At 41.7% G+C, this 20,139-nt stretch overlaps 1 protein-coding gene across 1 annotated transcript in view; it reads right to left on the bottom strand.

The window, feature by feature from the left end:
* Positions 1-19,903, bottom strand: part of grin2ca (glutamate receptor, ionotropic, N-methyl D-aspartate 2Ca) — a 65,661-nt gene extending 45,758 nt beyond the window's left edge. Inside the window, exons 1-3 of the mRNA XM_051388487.1 lie at positions 19,167-19,903; positions 18,663-18,947; positions 225-669 (exon numbers count right to left, since the gene is read on the bottom strand). Of these exons, the coding sequence (XP_051244447.1) occupies positions 225-653 (429 nt within the window). The 5' untranslated portion in view covers positions 654-669; positions 18,663-18,947; positions 19,167-19,903. The remainder of the gene's footprint in view (positions 1-224; positions 670-18,662; positions 18,948-19,166) is intronic.
* Between the last annotated feature and the right edge of the window lie 236 nt (positions 19,904-20,139).

Genomic DNA, 20,139 nt, shown 5'->3' with positions numbered 1-20,139 from the left:
CTCTCTGAACTCTCTCTGACTCACTGTGTTAATCTTTTGTGATTGACCAATGTGCAGCCTGAATGCTTGATATGTAATTTTTTGGCATATCTGCCAAGTTAAAATATGAATTAAATTGCCATTGTTTGATCAGTTTCCAATTATATTGTACAGTAACTGCCTACAGGCAGTGGCCTTGGATAAAACCACAAACAGCTCTTTACTGACCCTCCCCCCACACTCACCTTATATGGCAGGACGACAGCAGAACCTCCACTGATGCCCACAATGGGCACAGCTGTCTGAGTGGAAATAAAGTCCAAGATCTGTGCCACGGCCTCCGAGCCAACGTTGTCCTCAAACACCACGCCATGGACGCGGTTGGTGGAAAGGGTGTCACAGATGCGGGTGAGCAGTGCCCGTGGGTTGGTGTTGTTGACCAGCACAGTGATGGGGTTCACCTCCAGAGGCAGGTCCATGAAGTTTTCCCGGCTTAGCCGCCCCTTAATCTCTGTCTGGTAGGCCGAGCCGCTGAACACCACCGCCACGTTCACAGAGGGCATGGGAATCCCGAAGGGCCGTCCTAAACAGCAGGGGACAGTGCAGAACAGCAGCAGCAGCAGCGGCGGCGGCCACCACGGGGAGTCGCTCAAGCAGCCTAGACGAACGCCCATCTCAGTCACCTACTGCCTGTAGGAGGGGTCACAGTAGAGGGAGGGGATTTACATGTTAGATACACAGGACCAGTTGCTGTCTTTTCTGACATGTTGTCATAATACTCAGTAATCCCAGCTGGCCAGGCAAACCAAACTGCCTTTTGTTTAGAGTTGGCTTATTTTGATTAATGACCTTTTAGCTTCATCTCTGCTCAGTGTGCTGGTCTGCCTGCCATAACTAAGACAGTGTAAGAGCCCATTAACGGAGCCCAGAGTAGTATTTTTAGATTGTGTCAGCGTGCGACATGAGGCTGTGGCCAGGCTGTTGCGTCTTAGGGAGGCAGCTGCCACCCTGCTGCTGTTGTATTCTGTGGTCCAACCCAACAGATGGTGTCCAGTGTTTAATGCAACAAATGGAGAACAAGAGGATTTATAATTTTTCTCTCGTGACATTACTTTTGAAGCTGTTGCTTAATTTACTCAACAGTCCAAAGCATTCAAACTTAATCTGTCAAAGGTCTGCATGCATGGTTTTGGCTATGCTGATTAATTGACATCCATAGTCTCATTATTCGAACTTGTAAGCTGTTTGGGAAAGTTTTCTTTTCTAGTTTTGAAACTGACATTTCAATTATCCAAACAGCAAAATCTATATTTACCAAGGGATTCAAATTCTCAAATTTGACTTTTGAAAAGATCCAAGCTCTGTGCACCGTTGCATCACTAATGGACTGGACTGCAACCAGTAACTCTTGGCCAAACTATCTTAATTTCTTCCAAACCCCTAATTGCTTTGCTTTCTGCCCTCCGGAAGGTAATGGAGGAGAAACTCCGTGGCAGAGCACCGTGATGTCAAACCCTGTAGTGTTAGTTTAACATTCACATTGTAGCCAGACAGCGGTTTGTGTTGAGCTGTCAGACAGACTTAGGCTCTTTGTCAAATCTGTCACAGTAGTGTTTGTGGCCCTGAGGGAGTGCTGCACACTGGTCCCCTGTCACAGAGATCTGATCCACCATGTGATGGAATCCCAGTGGGTTGAATATATTGTAATCCTTTGGTAATCCCTGCCAGGCGTCATGGCCTACGGCTTGATTGTAGTGTATAAACTTATCAAGAGATTTGGCTACTGCACGAGGCTCAGTGTAGCTGTGTGGCGCAGTTCTCTCTATGTTCTACTTCCTGTGTGGGACCGAACAGTGAGTTCCTCTTAGAAAACATTCCAAACAGGCAGGCAGGGAGTCTTGCTTGGTAGGTCTCTAGAATACTTATCATGGGATTGCTTCTCCAGTCATGTCACACAATGAAATCCAAATAACAGACATCACACATGTGTTGGAAGGTGTACATGCTATGTCCTACATGTGATTCTCCAGGTGGGCGTTGCCCTTATAAATCATTTTATAAATTGATTACTCCACACAGTGAGAGGGCATCTGCCATATTCCTTTCAATGACACTAGCCATGTTTCAGCTGCGGCAGCAGTGGAATAGTTTAGGGTTAATGTCTTTGACGGGGAGCACCGTACGTGGTCAAAATGCTTAAAAGCTTCAACCTTCTGTGTGTTTAATCAAGGCAGGGAAATAGCTGAGGCAGATATATGAAGGTCGAATTCCGGGGTGGTGGATATAGAATTAAACCAAACAGGGAATGAGTCATCTATAACTTTGTGACAAGGCTTTGTATTGTCAAGACGCCTTCTAGCAAGGAAATAACAACCAAGACCCACATTGGCTAACTGTAGCTCCCAATATACCTTATCTGATGTTTAGATTCTGAATAGTGCAGTCAGCTAAGCTTTATGACGCAGCTGAATTGCAGATTGGCTCTGTAGATTTGCTGGGCACTGACCCCTCAAACTCTATAAGTAAGTGGAATCTGCAAACTGCACCGATACATAAAGGAAAGAGGCTTTTCATCTGTGCCTGGGCTAAATCCTCCAAAAAACATCCCTGTGTATACAAGGGCTGAAGGCTTCACTCTGATTTTGGGGATCAAAAGTCACTGTGGACATCCAGTTTGAGAGATTTTAAAAAAGGGGCATGCATGACTAGGTACATCCATCCTGAATAATCATGATGCACAGTGTATTCGGCTCTAAAGCCTGGTTGTGGCAGATACAAGATACATGCTGTAGGTTGAGCTGTGAGCAAGAGACAGGTTGCTGTTTGCGTAATGATGCTGTTACAAACTGGATTCAGCATGAGTCACACTGTACCTGGTGACCGAGTGAGTGGAAAACCCTGTTGTCCTGTCCATGTTAGACACGCTGGTATGACCCATTTGATGTAAGCTGCTTATGAACCAATTCCATTTTTATGTAATCACACTCAATTAAATATTATTTCTCCTAAACATGTAGTCACAAAGCTAGTTTTGCTAACGTGTAATTAATTAATCATTGGGTTTCATAATGTTTCAAGACTAACATGCTAAAAAACAAAATTGTAAATACATTTTGCCAGCTTTCCTGCATCAGATATATTGATCTAAAGATTGGCCTCTGCCTTAAGTTCCTTTTGGTTGAATAGTCCATAAGAAGCCTCAATACATATTTTCAGTAATTGCAATCAGTGACATTCTGTCTTCTTTGTTGTTTTTTCTTTCTGGGTAACTTTAAAGCAAAATTAACCTAAAAATAATAGTAAAAATTAGTGATGCACCAATTCCAATACTGGGTATGGGGTTCGATACTATGCTTATGTACTCGTACTTGTAATCATAAAACTACTCAGACAGCATTTTGTGGCAGCGTGACGTTACCTCTCATTAGTTAGGTCGAGTAGAAGCAATGTCAGCTTTTTGGAGATTTTGGAAGCAACTTTTACAACATTAGCAGAACAGTTTATTACAGTCAGTTCATCAGTGACATCTAATGAAAATAACACGTTTTCAAAGTCATTGTTTGAATTCTAATACTTTTATTAAGTACTCATATCCGTACTCTGTTTCATTGAGTAAGCAAATGTGAAAACTTGAGTTTTGTCTGAAAGAAGTGGTGCATCTCTAGTAAAAAGAATAGTTTATTAATACTAACATACTGATGTGTGAGCACAGTATATTTTTTTGTATGTTCTGGCCATGGTTATATGTCTTAGGCGAGACAAAGATAGTTCAGTGGCTGCAGTGATCACAGATAACATCTTACACGATCTGTATGACTTCTAAAATGAAAACTGCGGGAGCTGCTCTCCCTGTTGGATTGGAAAATTACGTGTAGATAATGTCGGTGTTCAGATCATTTCACTGTCATTATCACTTGCCTCAATCACAAGGGCACAGACCTGAAAGTGGCAATTTCCACAGACATTTAACAGTTGCTAACTGTTTGAAGAAGTAAAGATGCATTTTCACCATTTCAACATCTGGCTAGAATGTGTCTCCAACCGCCTGCTCTGGTGGTTCAAGCAATCAAACAGCATCTTTAATCCCTTCTCATTGCAAGTACACGTTTACGGCTTTTTTGATATTGAAAAGCTTTCTGATCTGCCCACTTGAAGCACAGCACAAAATAAACAACATACATAAGTAAAATTTTTCACCGCTACTGACACTCCATGCACACATAGAATACAATATGCACTGTGAGGTACCTTAACCATAACCACTACATGCCCCGAACCAATCCTTTCAATAGCATTAAACGAACCCTCAGCCTAAACCTAAACAATACCTTAAATTGTTAATGCCTTTGTGTGGACCAGATTTTTGTGAATTTTGAATCACAAACTTTGAGGAAGTACACAAGTAAAAGTTATTTTCGTTATTTATACAGATTATGGCCTGAGATTGCAGGTAGTCCTACGACTTTCACTGTCAGTCTATTCTGTTTGCAGAGGTTAGTCCCTTAAATGTGACCAGTGTTTTCTTACGAAGTCACTACTAGCACAAGGGAACATAAAAAGGTTATATGACCGAAGAAGTTGCTTCAAAATAGTTCAGACCAACCACTTTCCTATTAACTGTTCTGTTCTGATGTTTGATTGAAAATAATCAAATGAGAGATCAGACTTAATAACACAAGACATTTGATAAGAAAAACCTGTACCAAACCAGTAGCAGCCCCTCACTGAGAGTCTCTGAATTCTGTCTTCAGTGTTGTTTGACTAACAAACATTTAAGATGTGCTTATCCCCCTCTAGTGGGTGACATATGGTGGAAGCAGTTTCTTTACAGAATTAGCTGCCATTCAAGAAGTGGATTGCAATGACTGCAGGGGCTTTATCCTACTATCACATCATTTTCCTTCCTCGTGGTTTATTCTGGGGTACCTTCACTCTACTGATATCTGGACGGTTTGATAAAGTGAACAGGTAATAATGCAAACATCCACATCTGCATATTCAGCCTGTACATGTTATCTACTTCTCTCTAAGTTGAATATTGTTGATATAAGTTGAAATTAATTTTCTGCACACGTTGACACTTCCTGCTCAAAATGTATGGCCTTCACAGACTCGGTGATGAGAATATGAGCACAATATATAATGTATACTGTAATCTCACACATTGGTTTTTCTTCTCAGTATGATTTACCTCTCATTTATTTTCTTACTTCATACTGCAATATCCATCTGGCTTCTTCAGTGTTCAAACCTGGTGTGTAACACACAGACCAGTCCACCTTGGCAATGCCACGTTCAGCCTGAGGTTCAGCTTTGCATCTGTTACAACAATCATACACATGCTTCCAGTCATCCATACTTGCCTCACACTACTGACTACATCCAGTCACACTCCACACTTCTTCTTGTTTTCTTGTTAATTAAATAAACTCATTTGGCTTTGGACTTTTGTTTGTTTGTGGACTCCCTATGTTGTTAGGAGCCTGAGCCAAGCTTGAAAGACACTGTACAATCTTTCTGGCACTATGTCATCTGAAAGAAGATCATTTATTATTATTGTACTGGATTTTTACTTCAATACCATTTTTTTGCGTGGTCAATAATTGCTACTGCAACAGCCGGGCTTCCCCACACTGCACTGTGCAGTCTCATCTTACTGTATCCTGTAAACCCTTCATTTTCTGATATTGACCATACAAATTGTGAAGTCGAAAAAAAAAAGCCATCTATTGACAAGTAGCTCCTGAGGTGTGAAGTCCTCCAACGGATTCCTGATCCAGCTCATTAACGTGGGGCCGCAGAGGTAAATACATCTGGCTGAGAAGTGAGGTCTCATCGGCGCAGTGTTTAATGACGGCTTTTATATTCTGGGCATGACGCCTCGGCTGCAGCTGTTTAACAATGTGCACCTGTCCCGTCTTCTGCTACATGATCAATACACTCACGCCATACATCGGCAGCCTACTGCATCTGTTTATTCATTTTTGTCCCTTGAAGTCAAGGTCAACTTTATTAGTGAACTTTATGAGTGAACCCATCCTTTAATCAGTTTTTAATGGTGGTTTGTTATGATGTTAACCTGCTGATAGAGGTGTCATATCAGATAACCCCTACACAAGTCGTCTGGGTGCTGTCAACTTGTTTGGAGGACTAATTCAACCCTAGGACTGTCTTGATGCTGGGAGGGAGGTTTTTGCTGTTTTTACAATAGGTTACAAATAAAATATGTGGAGTAGACTTGATTAAAACAGATTGCGTACTTGAAAATTCAGCAGCTGAGCAGGTAATTGTCGGTCATTAGTATTAATATGTGTTGCTATTAACTCCTTGTAGATTTGTTGTGGGTATTTTGTGCATTGGAGAAGTAAATTAATTATATGCCGTTTTCATTTTAGTGTTCTTACAATCTTTATGCAGACTGATTGATTAGATTCAGCTTGCTAAAGTTCATCCATCCATCCAGTTTCAGGATATAAGCTTAATACATTTTTGAATTATTTTAAATTTACATCAGTGTACCTAATACATTTGCAGCTCAGCGTAAATAACCCTGGAATTACAATGAGTGCTTTCTGAGCTTGATGAATACTTGCGTGATACCTCTAGGTTTGATAATATTGAGAATAATCTGACCTCCATTATTACCGTAGAAAGAGGGAGGACTCATTCATCACCACATAGTTACAACGGTCACGTCTCTTTTTGCTTTCACCTGTATGAATATGTTTAACTAAGCTCTTATTTAATCTGTTAAATCCACATCCATTTAACTAATCTGTAGATTCATCAGCATCAGTGTGAGCAAAAACAGGTGACAAGCCAAAAAAAGGAAAGAAATCTGCATCCAAAAATATCCACAGTTTGACATAGTTGGAATGCGTCCATAGGTTTGAGTCAATGTCAAATCCAAAGTATTTGTATATTCAGTTTCCCTTCGAGCTGTAGTACATCCAAAGCTTCCCTGTACTGTTCCAAATGTGATTCATCTTAAGTATCTTGTGACCCATCTCCGATAAACAAAACAATATCTGGAGCCAAAATCATAGATATATCTGCGACTCAGCATCTATCTCTAACCCTCCCCTGCAGGTCCTGACCGATCATTTGGCGAATGCTGCCAGATCATCATCATAAATAAAGCTACAGCTCTTCCTATCCCTGTTATCCCTATGTGATCTTTGGACATTTGTTCAGAATTCAGAAGACACAAGACAAATTGAAACAATGCCAAATGTAGTCCTCAGTTTATAATTTATCTGTGAATTGTTTGGCTGATCTTGGCCGGTCTTCTAAAACATTTGAACAGCTTATAACATTAGTTATAGGCCAATACAGAGTCACAGCAAAGCAACAAACATGCCGTTAGCTTTGTTAAGAGTGCTATTTAAACACATTAAGACAACAACAGATCTTTATATTCATGAGGCCGAGTCTGGCACAGCTCCACACGGTGTGGCACTGAGTAATAGAAATGGAGTTAATTAACAGGGTTGGACCAGGTTCTCAATCGCAATAGTCCAGATAATAAACATTAGACTGAACTGTTTTACAAGGCCCAGGGAAGAAATGGCCAAAGAAATGTTCGTTTTCATTTCTACTAATACCACTGCCAAAAGCTATAACAATACAGTGTTTTTATAGACACTTGTGAGGGTTGTGGCTGTAGGGTTGGCTGTGTTGATCAGTCAGTTCAAGGTCAGTTCAAGGGCAGTTCTTTCAGAATCTGAAATATGTATTACTTTCATCTCAACACTTAAAATATCAGAAAGAAAAATCTAGGTAAGTGTTGTGAGGTCTTGGTACAGACATCATGGTCCCAAGAGGATGAATCTGAATGACTCTAGGGATACCCAGACTTTTCAAATGCCACAAAAGAGGCAAATTCCAACTTTTCCTACGATCAGATTCAGAGAAATATAACACTAATATTAAGCATATCTGATTGAGCAGTACAATCTGACAGTGTAGAGCTGATAAGGATAAACCCATTTGATTAAGGTAATACCATAAAGTTATAATTGTCAGTGTGTCAAACAGGAAAGAACAGGGAAATAAAATATGATACCATCATGTATTTGATGTTGGATAATTATATACTGTGTGGTTTCTCAGTCCATTAGACAACTGCATGCTTTATGATTTTAGTGGCCCTGCAAGTAGCAGTGTGAAAGTATCATGAAATATATGAGCTTGAACCTTAATCTTCAGTTGACATAAAGTTGCATGTTAGTGACTCATTCAGGACTTCTGATGCTGTGACATTTAGGAAACAAATCCTGAAGCCAAAGCTGAGTTTAGCAGACCTCTACAGGACAGCAGAGTGCACAAACAGCTCCTGCATTCATGCCATTAAGTTTGCAAATATCCAATCAAATATTAATGAACAAAAAATTGCACTCCTCTGGATGTGTTCACAATCCCAGAACCTCACAACTATTGTTTATTTCAGTCACAATCTGAAAGTGGTTGGGAAGATTTGCTTTTAATAGATTGTACTGCCATTGACATAGATCACCTGCCACTTCTGTGATGTCTCTTCATTTCCTTCAGTCACATCAGCTGGACTGAAGCGTGTAGTGAATTGGCTACCTGTCCTTTACGGAACAGTGAAAGGAAAAATATAGAAAAGACAATGAAGGCAAAAACAAAGGCATTAATAGTTTGTAGCATAACATAACATATTTGCTACCGCAGGTTGGTCCACACTACAGGGACACAAAAATAAATGTCTTTCATGAAGTGATTGATGTTATACAAGTGACACAACGAAACAAACAGTACAATTTCTGTCATATTTAAAATGCTTTTATGCAAAGATGTTCTAATACACTGAGACTGAGACAAGGTAAAGGATAAAGTCAAGTTTTACTTGCCACAATACTTTTTTTTCTCCAATGTTTTTAAAAAACAACAAAGAGCCTCTTAACTTCCATGCAAGAGAGATGCTCTTGGCCCTTGTTATGGCACTCCAGCAACGTTTTTTGGAAACTTGACGTGCTTTTGAAAATGTTTATCTGCCTTGCTCTCAAACTTGGGGCAAAGAGCGCAATACATAGCGCGTCCTCTAACGCGACCCATCTACACTCCTGTTTCCAGGATAATTGAAATGCTTGCTTTCAGCTCATATACTTTGTCTTTACTTTATTGCGAATGCCTGATCATCTCATTTCAAAAGTTGAGAAAGAAGCGAGATGGCTCACTCCTGAGCTACTTGCAACATCAGCTCTGGAAAAACAAAAAAAAATTTTTTAGCACTTGCCTGAAGTAAGTTGTTAGATTTACTTGCCTGAAATGGAATTTTACGTGCCTTGGGCAGGTGGGCAATTTTTATTGTTGAGCCCTGAGACATACAGCCACAGAATATGCATAATGAAAGTATGAAAGTAATGAAAGTAACAGCTGGTTAAATATTTCTGAAGGTTGTGGTGGACAGATATTTCACAGAAAAGCTTTAGAATGAAGCTTTTGTGCAATAAAACCAAATCGTCCTACCAGTAATATCAAACCTATGGTCTTTACTGATTTAACGAAAGCTTTGCTCATGCTGCAATTAATGCTAATTTCATTCTTGTGCAAGACACTGGGGGAATATCAATGAATTTTGTCTTATCCAGGTAGTGTGGCTCCTGTGTAGCGAGGTGGAACATAAGGCTTACAGAGGCTGAGATGGGTGCTGGCCATGCAGGCCATCCAGCACATTGGCACACCACATCAGACACTTGTGTCTGTTTTTTGGACTCATTTAGACAAAATGTCTTTGGTTGCTCCACTTTCTGAAGGTCATGTTTCAGGATTCCTAATTCCTGCAGTGACTGACTCTTCAACAGCTTGGCAGAGTTCCCCTGCTGGCCATCTCTAAACCTGTCAACTGATTTACTGCCCTATTCTTTATGGTATAGTTTTCTGTATCATGGCCATGTGATAAATGGCTGCCTCGCGCTGTCATATGAAAACGTATCAAGCCAGTGTCCAGCAGCGTTTCCTCCTGAGGTGCACCCAAAGTGAAACCACAATGGTGGCTTTTTAGTCCAAACCACATGTGATTTATCTGTTTCTGGTGACCCCTGGAGACAGAGGAACATCAAACAGATTCACTCAGTGATATTGGTTTCTGCCACAGACCCCCTGCCTTAACTTCAGCCCATGGCACTACAGACATATTTAAGACATGCACGCCTCTACATTAACTATACACGACAAGTGATTGATCTGCCACAGGATGAAAACCTGTCCTGGGTGAAATCCTAATAAATCTGGTGTGATCTTTACTGCCCTTTCTGAATAAGAGCTGGGGGGGGGGTAATAAGTGAAGGGGGTCTTGAAATGTCTTGTAAATTTTCACATACTGCAAGAGGAATCAATTGAAGGCTATTCAGGCCTTGGCTGGTGTCTGTGCATTAAGGGATTTAAATATTCAGGAGGGAAGTGGAGCTGAACTGAGCAGTTGGATTTCCTGACTCTATAGTATCAGAGGGGCCGTGATCAGCACGTTTTAAATGCCACAGCAGATGGAAAGCTATGTAGTTGGGCTTTATTACAGTTCTGTCTGTGAAATCCCATCTAGCGCTGAAGCAAAGCTCCCTCCCCAGCATGTGTAGTATGGCCACGATCATGTGACAGCTTGAGTCTTTTGTGTAGCTTTACATTAAAACAATCAAAAAACATTTCAAACGAGATTATCATTTATGTCAAAATGCCAAACAGGATTTTTTTTTTTTTTCATCTATAGACACAGTTCCATGTGCTCACTTGTCATTGGACAGATGTTTGATATACATCTCCCCTCTTTGCTTTATCACATTTATTGCGAGTGCAACACTCCATCAGACGCCATTCGATTTGTCAGCACGTTGTGTAGCGAGATTGAACAGATTGTATGTGCAAGTGTTTGGAGGGTAATAATCTTTGCGAGGCTGCAGATTACAGTACAATGGTGTCACGAATGTAATCCATTTTGCCATAACACATGGGTGGATGTTTTACCTGAGGCTTAAGGTCCTCGACATGGCACTCTGATATTAATATTCCTACTTTGACCCCGAAAGCTGACCTGGCTATAAACCCGCAGCGGTAGGTGAGCAAGAGGGTGGCGGAAGAGTCCTTCGTCAGGCCTACGCTCAGCCTCTTGTGCATCCGTATGTGGAGCAGGGATCAGTGTAAGACCCTGGTTAAGCTGAAACCATGGCTGCCCGTACAGAACCAAACCGCCCCCCTTTACCCCTGCCACCAGTCCAGCTGTCATCAGCCTGCTCTCCCAGTTGACTCGGTTGCTACCCACACATACAGCTGATCTCTGACATACACACACATGTACTCATGCTCTAATCCACATATGAGCATACCACTTTGGTTTTAATCTACCCTCTGTGGTTGTGTTTGTGTGGTCCTGTCAGGGTTATAAATTACACTGTCAATGTTTTCTTCCACTGTTCCTCCTGATAATGTGTTTAAAGCAGGCATGTAGAAAATAAATCCAACTAAAATCAGTTTAAAGAGCCAGTTCACCCAAAATGGACAGCAAGTTCAACAATACCATGCCGGCCTTAATGTCTGACAAAAATATATCGCCTCTTTAAAGTTGCATTGGTCCATTTTTTTCTATGGGGGCAGAAGAACACCAGAACAGATATGCAGCTAACACCGTTAAGATAAAAAGAAAATAATCTGGATTCTTTGCTGCTATAAACGTTCCATTTTTCTTTACCAGCTAGATGCTAAATTTCTGATCACAACACACACAAAAACAGAACCAACCAGGCTAAAAAACTAAAGTAAAGCTGCAGATGTTTGTGATGATGCTCTATGAGGAACTAATCATTTGTTGTAACACTGTGAACATCACAAATATTGATAAATGATTAATGAGGGAAATTCATACTAAGTGGAATCAGAAGAAAGGTCAAGGTCATGCTATTCCAGAACTTGTAAAAGCGGAGTGACAGACGGACCCAGTCCCTCTAATTGCAGCTAAAACATGTAAAATGGCTCCATGGAAAGCAATCAGAGCATGTCATAAACAACTCAGGCTTTTATAGTTTTCTCTGGGGATGATGTATTGATTTTTGCTGCAATAAAGAGTCTCCAGGAAAGTGAAAACAATTCTTCATCTTTTGGAAAGGGTGTTTATGCAACTCCTAGAACTAGTCTGGTGCCAAAAGTTGTGCCTGTTTTTAGAGCATCTTTCTTGGTCTGTTGATCATTTTGCCTGCTAGGTGAGAACGGAGAGTGACAAGAGGAACGGGAAAGGGAGGGAGGAGACATGTGACAAAGAAAGCCAGAATAAACCTTAAGTACGTCACAGTCACAAGATGCCTGTGCCAGCCGAGCCATCAGGACGCCCTGTGTCACTTTTCGTTAGACTGTAGTGAGTATCCTGCCTGGTTTCTTTAGATTCATCACACAAAGTAAAACTGCTCTTTCTCTGCGGACGCTGAGAGTCGTCTCAACCCCCCCCCACTTTGCAGGCTTCATTTCTAAGGTTATCGTTGTCATCATCCTTCATGGAGACGCTCCCCACCGTGTCACTGCTCAGGGCTAATTGTGAAAAATTAAGCGCTGCACATGCGGCTTTGAATAGAAAGCAATTAGGCTAATCAATTTGCTGTATTACAAATTACATATGCACCCATCCGCGCCACACATGCACAACACTCAGGTTGGTGTCAGTATCCACAAGAGACAGAAGAATGACAAGGAAAGAGAGGAGATGCCCCCCACCCCCACCCCCAGCCCACGGCGTGTCAGTTTTCCTTCTCAACAGGGACAGGACGTTAGACGAGGTGCAAGCGGCGCTGCGCCATGAATATAAATGGGCCTGGAGTCTCTGTTGTGCCCGTGAGCGCAGCCATAAACTTGGAGGGGGGAGAGCAACATAGCCTGCCAGACTTCTTATGCCCCGAGTTTAAGATCTCATCAGATCGCTTGCGTAGTATGAGAGCACCCCGAGGACTTGTGCACCTGCAGTATCGCAACACGGATCTGTGCTTGAATATGTAAAAGTGTCCTGTCAGGTCTCTATAAATTGGCGGGAAACGGATCACGTGGTGATGCAGCATTGGCTGATTCTGAGTGAAATTTACTACTCCTCTCTCATGACCTTGGATAAATTGCTCTGATATCCTGCAACCTCCGTCCCACCCCTGCAGTAAATGTTTAACTGCCCTGGATGCTTGTGACTGGCTGTCAATCAGTGCAATATCCATTTCAGACCGTATATGGGAGCAAGCCCAGCTTTTGTTTTTTTTTAAATCTCTTTGGCCAGTTCCTCCAACCCTCCTTTTCCTCCTTTTTGTCTTTCCTGCGTCCTGTCATCCTCCTCCCGCCTCTCCTCTCTCTCTGCAGAGACGGTGAAGATGGCGTGAGGTCTGGTCTTTTAACAATTGATTAAGCAGATCGGCTCTAAGTGTTCGTGGAAGAGCTGGACAGCTGACAAAGCAGCCGCTAACCCTGAGATATAAACCCAGAGGTCGTTTCAGACAGCCTGCAGGCTTCAAACACACGTGAAGATGCTTCACAGTGCAGGTCGTCAGTTTTCTAAAAATCCTCAAAAAGATAAAAAGATGTCACTTCAGGAACGTAACCCTGAGTGGCAGTACATTATTTTTTGTCTTTAATGATGACATATTTCTGTTCTGCACTTTCTCAATATTTCGTCAGTCAAACATTGAGGCTAATGGAACTTTCTGTTAAGTTGGTAACAGCTGGTGTTCTTTTCTTGCTGACTGATCTCTGCTCATGCTAACAAATGGGGCTTCAACTAATGATTGCTTTCATCACAGATTACTCCACAATTTACAATTATTGAAGACATATTTAGTCTTTAACGTCAGAAAATGAAGAAAAATTTTATATAAATATACATTTTTAAATATTTTGTCATTGATTGGTTTCTTTTTGATTGACTACAGGTTCCAGCACCAGAGCCCAGGTCCTCTTCTATTAATTCAAACAAACCACAAGCAAGTTACACCACTTCCTGTGCAGGGGGGATAAATAAAAGAGCTAATGTAGAATCTGCGGCGAGTTGGCTAATTCATGGGAGGGGGAGGAGAGAGAGAGTCTGTGCAAGTTACTGATGTTAAGTACATGTTACACTACAGTACACATCAGATTAATACAGTAATTAAACACTATAGAGAAAGAGGAGACGCAATCACAGTGTTTGTGTGACACACTGACTTTTAACTAACAACTAAAGGCTCAGCTTAGTGAGTGCAAACACTGCATTACCCTGTGGCTATCATTCCCCTGTAAATGACTGTGTGTGTGTGTGTGTGTGTGTGTGTGTGTGTGTGTGTGTGTGAGTGTGTTTCACCAACAGTTTAGAGTTTAGTCGACTAATAAAACCACTATTTATTGCTGTGGGCAGTTCTCAGCTAGTCCTGGATAATCAGATATTAGCCAGAATAATTAGATTATACAGTAGTTAATGTGTAAAACACCAATGCTTGTATAGTATTTACATAGTTTTTACAACATTTCTTCAGCTTTTATTGTGAAACAACCACAGAAAGCACTAAAAAGGCTAGTGAGGGTTGCTAACGAATGGTTGATTTGTCACTCTGTAGTTAGTCTTAAATGTACATAAAAAGCATTTTTCGGCACTGCTTGATTTAAAACATTTTCTTGATTAAAAGAGATCACAACTCTGACATAGCATGATATACAGTAGGACAGCAGATCAGCACATGAGGACTGACAAGAAATAACGTCTGCCCAAGAGAGGTTTGGATGGACACATGGGTGCTGTGGTTGGATGTAGGGCAGAAGCTTTAGGTTCCTACGTGTAATCAAGATTAACTGTAATGTCTCTTCCTGCATAAGCCTGTCCTGTGGATTTAATGTTACAACCATTGACATATATAAAGATGGACGACATAACAGCTCTCCAAAAGTTAAGCCAAAACATCTGGATCGCCCTCCGGTGGCTGACTGCAGTATAGGTCATAAAGCCTGTCTCCTCAGTCAATCCTACATGATGTAACTGATACATGTACAAGATGTTATGGGATCAGTCTAGTGTGTGTTCTCTTTTAAGGTTGTCAAAAGTATTGATACTTTTTCGATACCATGTGTTTAAAACAATACCATCTCCGTTAATAATATATTTGCTATTTTTTTATACTAATATTGTATTGAAGTTCTAAATTCTGCTATTGTGAACACATTACTCTCTTGTACATCTACTTTTCTGAGGTTCAACCTTCACCGTAAGGACAGTTTTTGAGTGTGAGGACATTTTGTCTGTGTGTCTGATGTCAGTGATGGTCCTCACATGGATAGGAACACAAACATATGTGTTTGTGATGGCAGTGGGGAGGGGGCGTCTGTGGAATTAGCAAAGCATCTTTTTAAAACAAAATGAATCTGTTAATCATTGAATGTATCAGTAGGGTTATTGATCAGGCTCCTCCCTCAGCCTGACGTCCAGCAGCAGGTTCCTCCATCATGGTTGTCGGTGTGTTACCTTACTGTGCCATAGTGTGTGTGTGTGTGTGTGTGATTGCATCATGTTGTGTGATGGGCTGACAGTCCTTGCATCGGTCCCTCCTTGTCACAAACACACACACACACACACACACACACATGCATGCATGCGTTCCTATTGCACTCGCATACATACCAGTACATCCAATTACTGAAACTAGGATATGGTTGGCATAACATAATGAACAGCCATTTTTCACCTGCCTAACTGGTGCCGCACTGTTCACACCATCTCATTCCACACTCTCATTCACTCTCAGGCGAAGCCGGTGGAGGAGCATATTCTCTCTGTACAGAGTTCAACCTCCACCTGTGGGATGGGTAATTTTTGTCCAAATTATAACCAATATGAGATATTTAATGACACTAACCTTTGATCTCTGACATGTCGTGCTGAAACTAACCCTTATCTTTATTATCGATAAATCTGTCTATCGTTTTCTCGATTAATCGATTAGTTGTTTGGTCTATAAAATGTCCCAAAACGGTGAAAAATGGCTCCTTAAAGCCCAAGGTGACATTCCCAAATGTCTTTTTTGTTCACAACCCAAAGATATACATTTTACTATGAAAGAGGACTAAAAAAGAAATTTGAAACATTTGAGAAGCTGAAATCAAATAGTTTTCTTTAAAAAATGACTTAAAATGATTAATTGGAGTATCAAAATAGTTGGTAATTAATTTAACAAATCAGTTAATCAATTAGTCATTGATTGATTGAACTGCTCACAGCTCTGAAACATATGCAACCTAGGATATGGGATTATAAGGAGGCATTGCTTTGCTTTGAGTAGTCATAAGCCAAAAAGGTTGGAATCAGTGTTTTAGAGCAGCAGTTCAGCAACCTGGTGATAGTGACTCTTTCTGAGAGTCGCTGGATGGGGGTGAGATGATTAACAGGATAGGAAATAAGTAAAAAAAAATCTATTTCTAATGAATCATCAAATAATTTTAATTAGGCCCCTAAAAATCATTCATGTAAATAAATCAGCCTGAGAATAATATAATATGGTAATGGTAATATGGTATGGAATGATACAATAAGACTAGCAAGTAGACTTTGTTTCCTCTGAACGGGTCAAGACCCAAAGGTTTGGGGAACCCCTGTTCTAGAAAAGTGGTTTCCTTTTCAGCTTGTGACACAAAGTTAAGTCTACTCACAGCCGCCAGTCACAGGTCGCATACGTCAGTGAGTAGATTTATGCTTCTTAGATTTATTTGATTTATTTGAAGCCAAAAGAGGTAAAATTATCCAGTATTTTGCAACAATGAAGCCAAAAAGGCAGAAGCATATTTTGTTTTTCTTTATTCCTTTTCCTTCAAATTGATCTTGGAGCCCCTTGGGGCCCCTAGTTAGGGAACCACTGTTCTAGAGGCAATTTGTAATATTGGGTGAACTGTCCCTTTAAAATGAGGCAGGAACATCAGAATCTTCTCAGCTTCATCCCAGTCAGACATCAGCAGGCAGTGCCATTATTATCTATTGTTATCTATTGTTGATCAGTTTAACTGATCATTGAGCTTCAACTATTGGCCAATTAATCAATTAGCTGTCAATTATTAACCAACTATTAAACTGATCTAATTAGATAAAAATGTGATTAAAAAATGTCTCAGTTTTTTAGCTTATCAAATGTGAATATTTTCTGGTTTCTTTAGTCCTCTGTGACAGTAAACTGTATATCTTTGGTATATCAAAAAAAACAAGACATTTGAGGATGTCACTGTGAGCTCTGGGAAACACAGATCAACATTTCTCACAATTTCTTGCCATTTTATTGACCAAACAACTAATCGATTAATCAAGAAAATGACTAACGGATTAACTGATAATGAAAGCAATCATTGCAGCCCTAGCTGTGACAGTAGCCTGCATGTATAAAATATGCTTTTCCTCCACGGGCTGCATGGCTACAAACCACTGTAGAGGAAAGTAACTGGGGTAAGCTGACCCTTTTAATTCAATATTGGATGCTGGCCAAAGAGGTGGAAAGAGACGGTTCAGTTCTTGAAAAGCCAAACTCCAAACTGCGATCTACAGGAGGACAGGTCCCAGAGGATTCCTTGTCTCACTGCATCACTGTCGCCTCTGATCTGAACCAATCAAATACACAAACCTATAGTCGTGTGACCTCTCTTTTGCGGTCCATGACAGACAAATTTAACTGGTTCTCTGAGATAAAGAGACAGTTATTCAGTCAGTTATGGACAATCTGATCAGTTTTTATGGATGAATTGCTCCCTGTGTGTTTAGCTCCCGGTGCAGACTGCTTCTTGACACTTTGTAATGAGGAAACACATCACTGATAAAATATGGCTCTGTTCCTGCTCTGCTCGGCTGCTCCTGTTTTCTGTTATCTTTTTATTTATTGCCTCGTGCGTGATTGTTTCTCCGGGTCAACTTCAGAGGTCTTACATCTTTACCAAACCATCAGTGTGAGCCTCTTCTTGTTCATTTTGTTTATCTTGTCTACATTTCAGTGACATGTCAGTCACTTTCCCTCCTATAACCGGTCTCAGACAGCTTTCAGTTTACCAATTCAGGTCTCATTCTCATGCCTCAAAAAAAAAAAAGACCTGTTCTGTATTCATGGAGCCAAAGTGCCAGAACGGATCCTTCAGTAATTACAGGAACCTCTCATTCTCTTGCATCCTGAAAAGTCACTCTTCAGTGGCAGTTCAATTTCCCATGCAGCAGCAGCGGCGGCGGCAGTATCCCAGGTCCGGCGGGCAGGTATCAAAGCCCCTCTCAGCTGCTCTAACTGTTTACAATGACGCATCGATCCGCTCTGCTTAATCCCCCCGGCAGCTCAGTGAGTTAAAGCAACAGTTACAGCCACCACACACACCTACAACAGGCACAAAAGCCAAACACAGCGTGCTGTCTGATCCCACCGACAAGCATCCTGTCGAGTGCTGCTTTTGATCTGATCCTCTGCGCTCTGATAATTCCTCTATTGACAGTTAGAAGAGAGGAGGAGGAGGAAGAAGAGGGAAGGGGGGGATGCTACTTAAAAACTACTAAACACAATAAAAAGAAGCAGAAAGCATTCTCATACTGGATCACATTCAGTTTTTAAAGTGAAAAAGAGCATTTGAGGGCAAATTCGACCTTTAACCATAAGCAGATAAACAATCAGTGAAGTGATGATACATGTAAGTGCGGCATTAAGTGGTAGAGGAAGGTGATCCGTTACCTGTGTTGGCAATCCACATCCAGCCCTGGCTCGTCACCACTCATCCCGTGTCCGCAGCTTCAGCTGTCCTGGTCCCGTTTTTATTTTTTTCCTCCTTTCTCTTCCTTCTTTCTCTCCCCTTTGGCCCTCTTCTTCTCTTCCTCTCCCTCCCTCGTCCTCTCCGTCCTCCTTTCCTCTTCCTCTCCCTGCACTTGTTTGAGTCTATTTCAGTGGCAGCAACAGAGGAGCCCGCTGCGACGGTGGCATGGTTTCCAGCACTTTGGCAGAAGGTCACATTATCACTCGCTGGTAAAAAGGGGGGAGGGAAGAAGAGGAGGAGGAGGAGGAGGAGGAGGAGGAGGATGAACGGAGTGATGGAGGGAGATCGAAGTGAGCAGGTGCCGGAGGAGGAGGAGGGGGTGGGAAAGGGAGAAAGAAAACAAATTTACAAATCGCGACTGTCCACAGTTTCACTTGTGCTCTCGGCTAAATGTTCCAGGTGAGAATGAAAGTTGAGACGGCTACCTCAAAAGAGGGTTTTCCGATAAGATGTCCCAGAATGCTTTGAGGAGAAACCTTCGAGCGTGCATATTTGTGTGTAAAGCAGTTGCCTTTTTAAGGTCTTCAGCAGCTGCTCACCTCTGGGGAAAAGATAATTCCTCTCTTGGCTGGAGAATGAGACTTCAGAAAAGCTCCGAAAGCTGCCAGAAACTTACACCATGTCATATATCAGCGCAAAACAAATCCTCAATATTCACTCCTGTCCTTCCCCGTCACTGCCCGCTTCATAAAGACACAGATGTACTCCATCTTTGAGACACCTGTCCACACTGTGAGTCCCATCTATCACAGATTCCGCAGGGTGACCCTTGTCTTCATTTCACAGCCTCTATTCTTCCGCCTCCTCTGGCACTCTTGTGGTCGCTCCATCAAAATAAGACTCGAAGATATGATCCAACTGCCCGGGACGAGGATGTCGGCGGCCGGCGACAGATGGCTGGGGCAGGGGGACAGATGCGAGTTTGCCGCTGGAGTTTGTATCTTTTAAAATGTCTGTCTTTGCTTGGATCTGCCCCCTGCCTCCCCTTGAAACACACCTTGTTTGTTCTAGCCTTCAGTTAAATACACTTGTTGTCCTGTTTGTCTTTTTTTTTTCCCTTTCCTACCTGAGCCCCTCCTTCCCCCATCAGCAGAGCTTTCACTCTGGCTTCACTGGCCGGCTGTAATCCTGATTCCTACACTCTGTGTCACAGGAAGGGCTTGTGAGCTCTAATCATTATGTAGTAAGGATTTATCCTCTCATTCTCCCTCCCTCCTCTCTGCTTCCCTCCCTCCACCCATCCCGTTTATTTCCCTCCCTCTGCTGTTGGAGCGCCGGCCGCCTTACAACTCTCAACATACTACAGCCTCTTTTTCAACCATCCCAGTATAATGCATCATCTCTCCTCACTCTTGCGCGACACTCGTTCATTGTCAGCTCGTTCTGTTTTATATTTTG

Source organism: Dicentrarchus labrax, unplaced genomic scaffold, assembly GCF_905237075.1.
Source record: "Dicentrarchus labrax unplaced genomic scaffold, dlabrax2021, whole genome shotgun sequence".
Lineage (NCBI taxonomy): Eukaryota > Metazoa > Chordata > Actinopteri > Moronidae > Dicentrarchus > Dicentrarchus labrax.
This window is presented reverse-complemented; position numbering and strand designations above follow the sequence as displayed.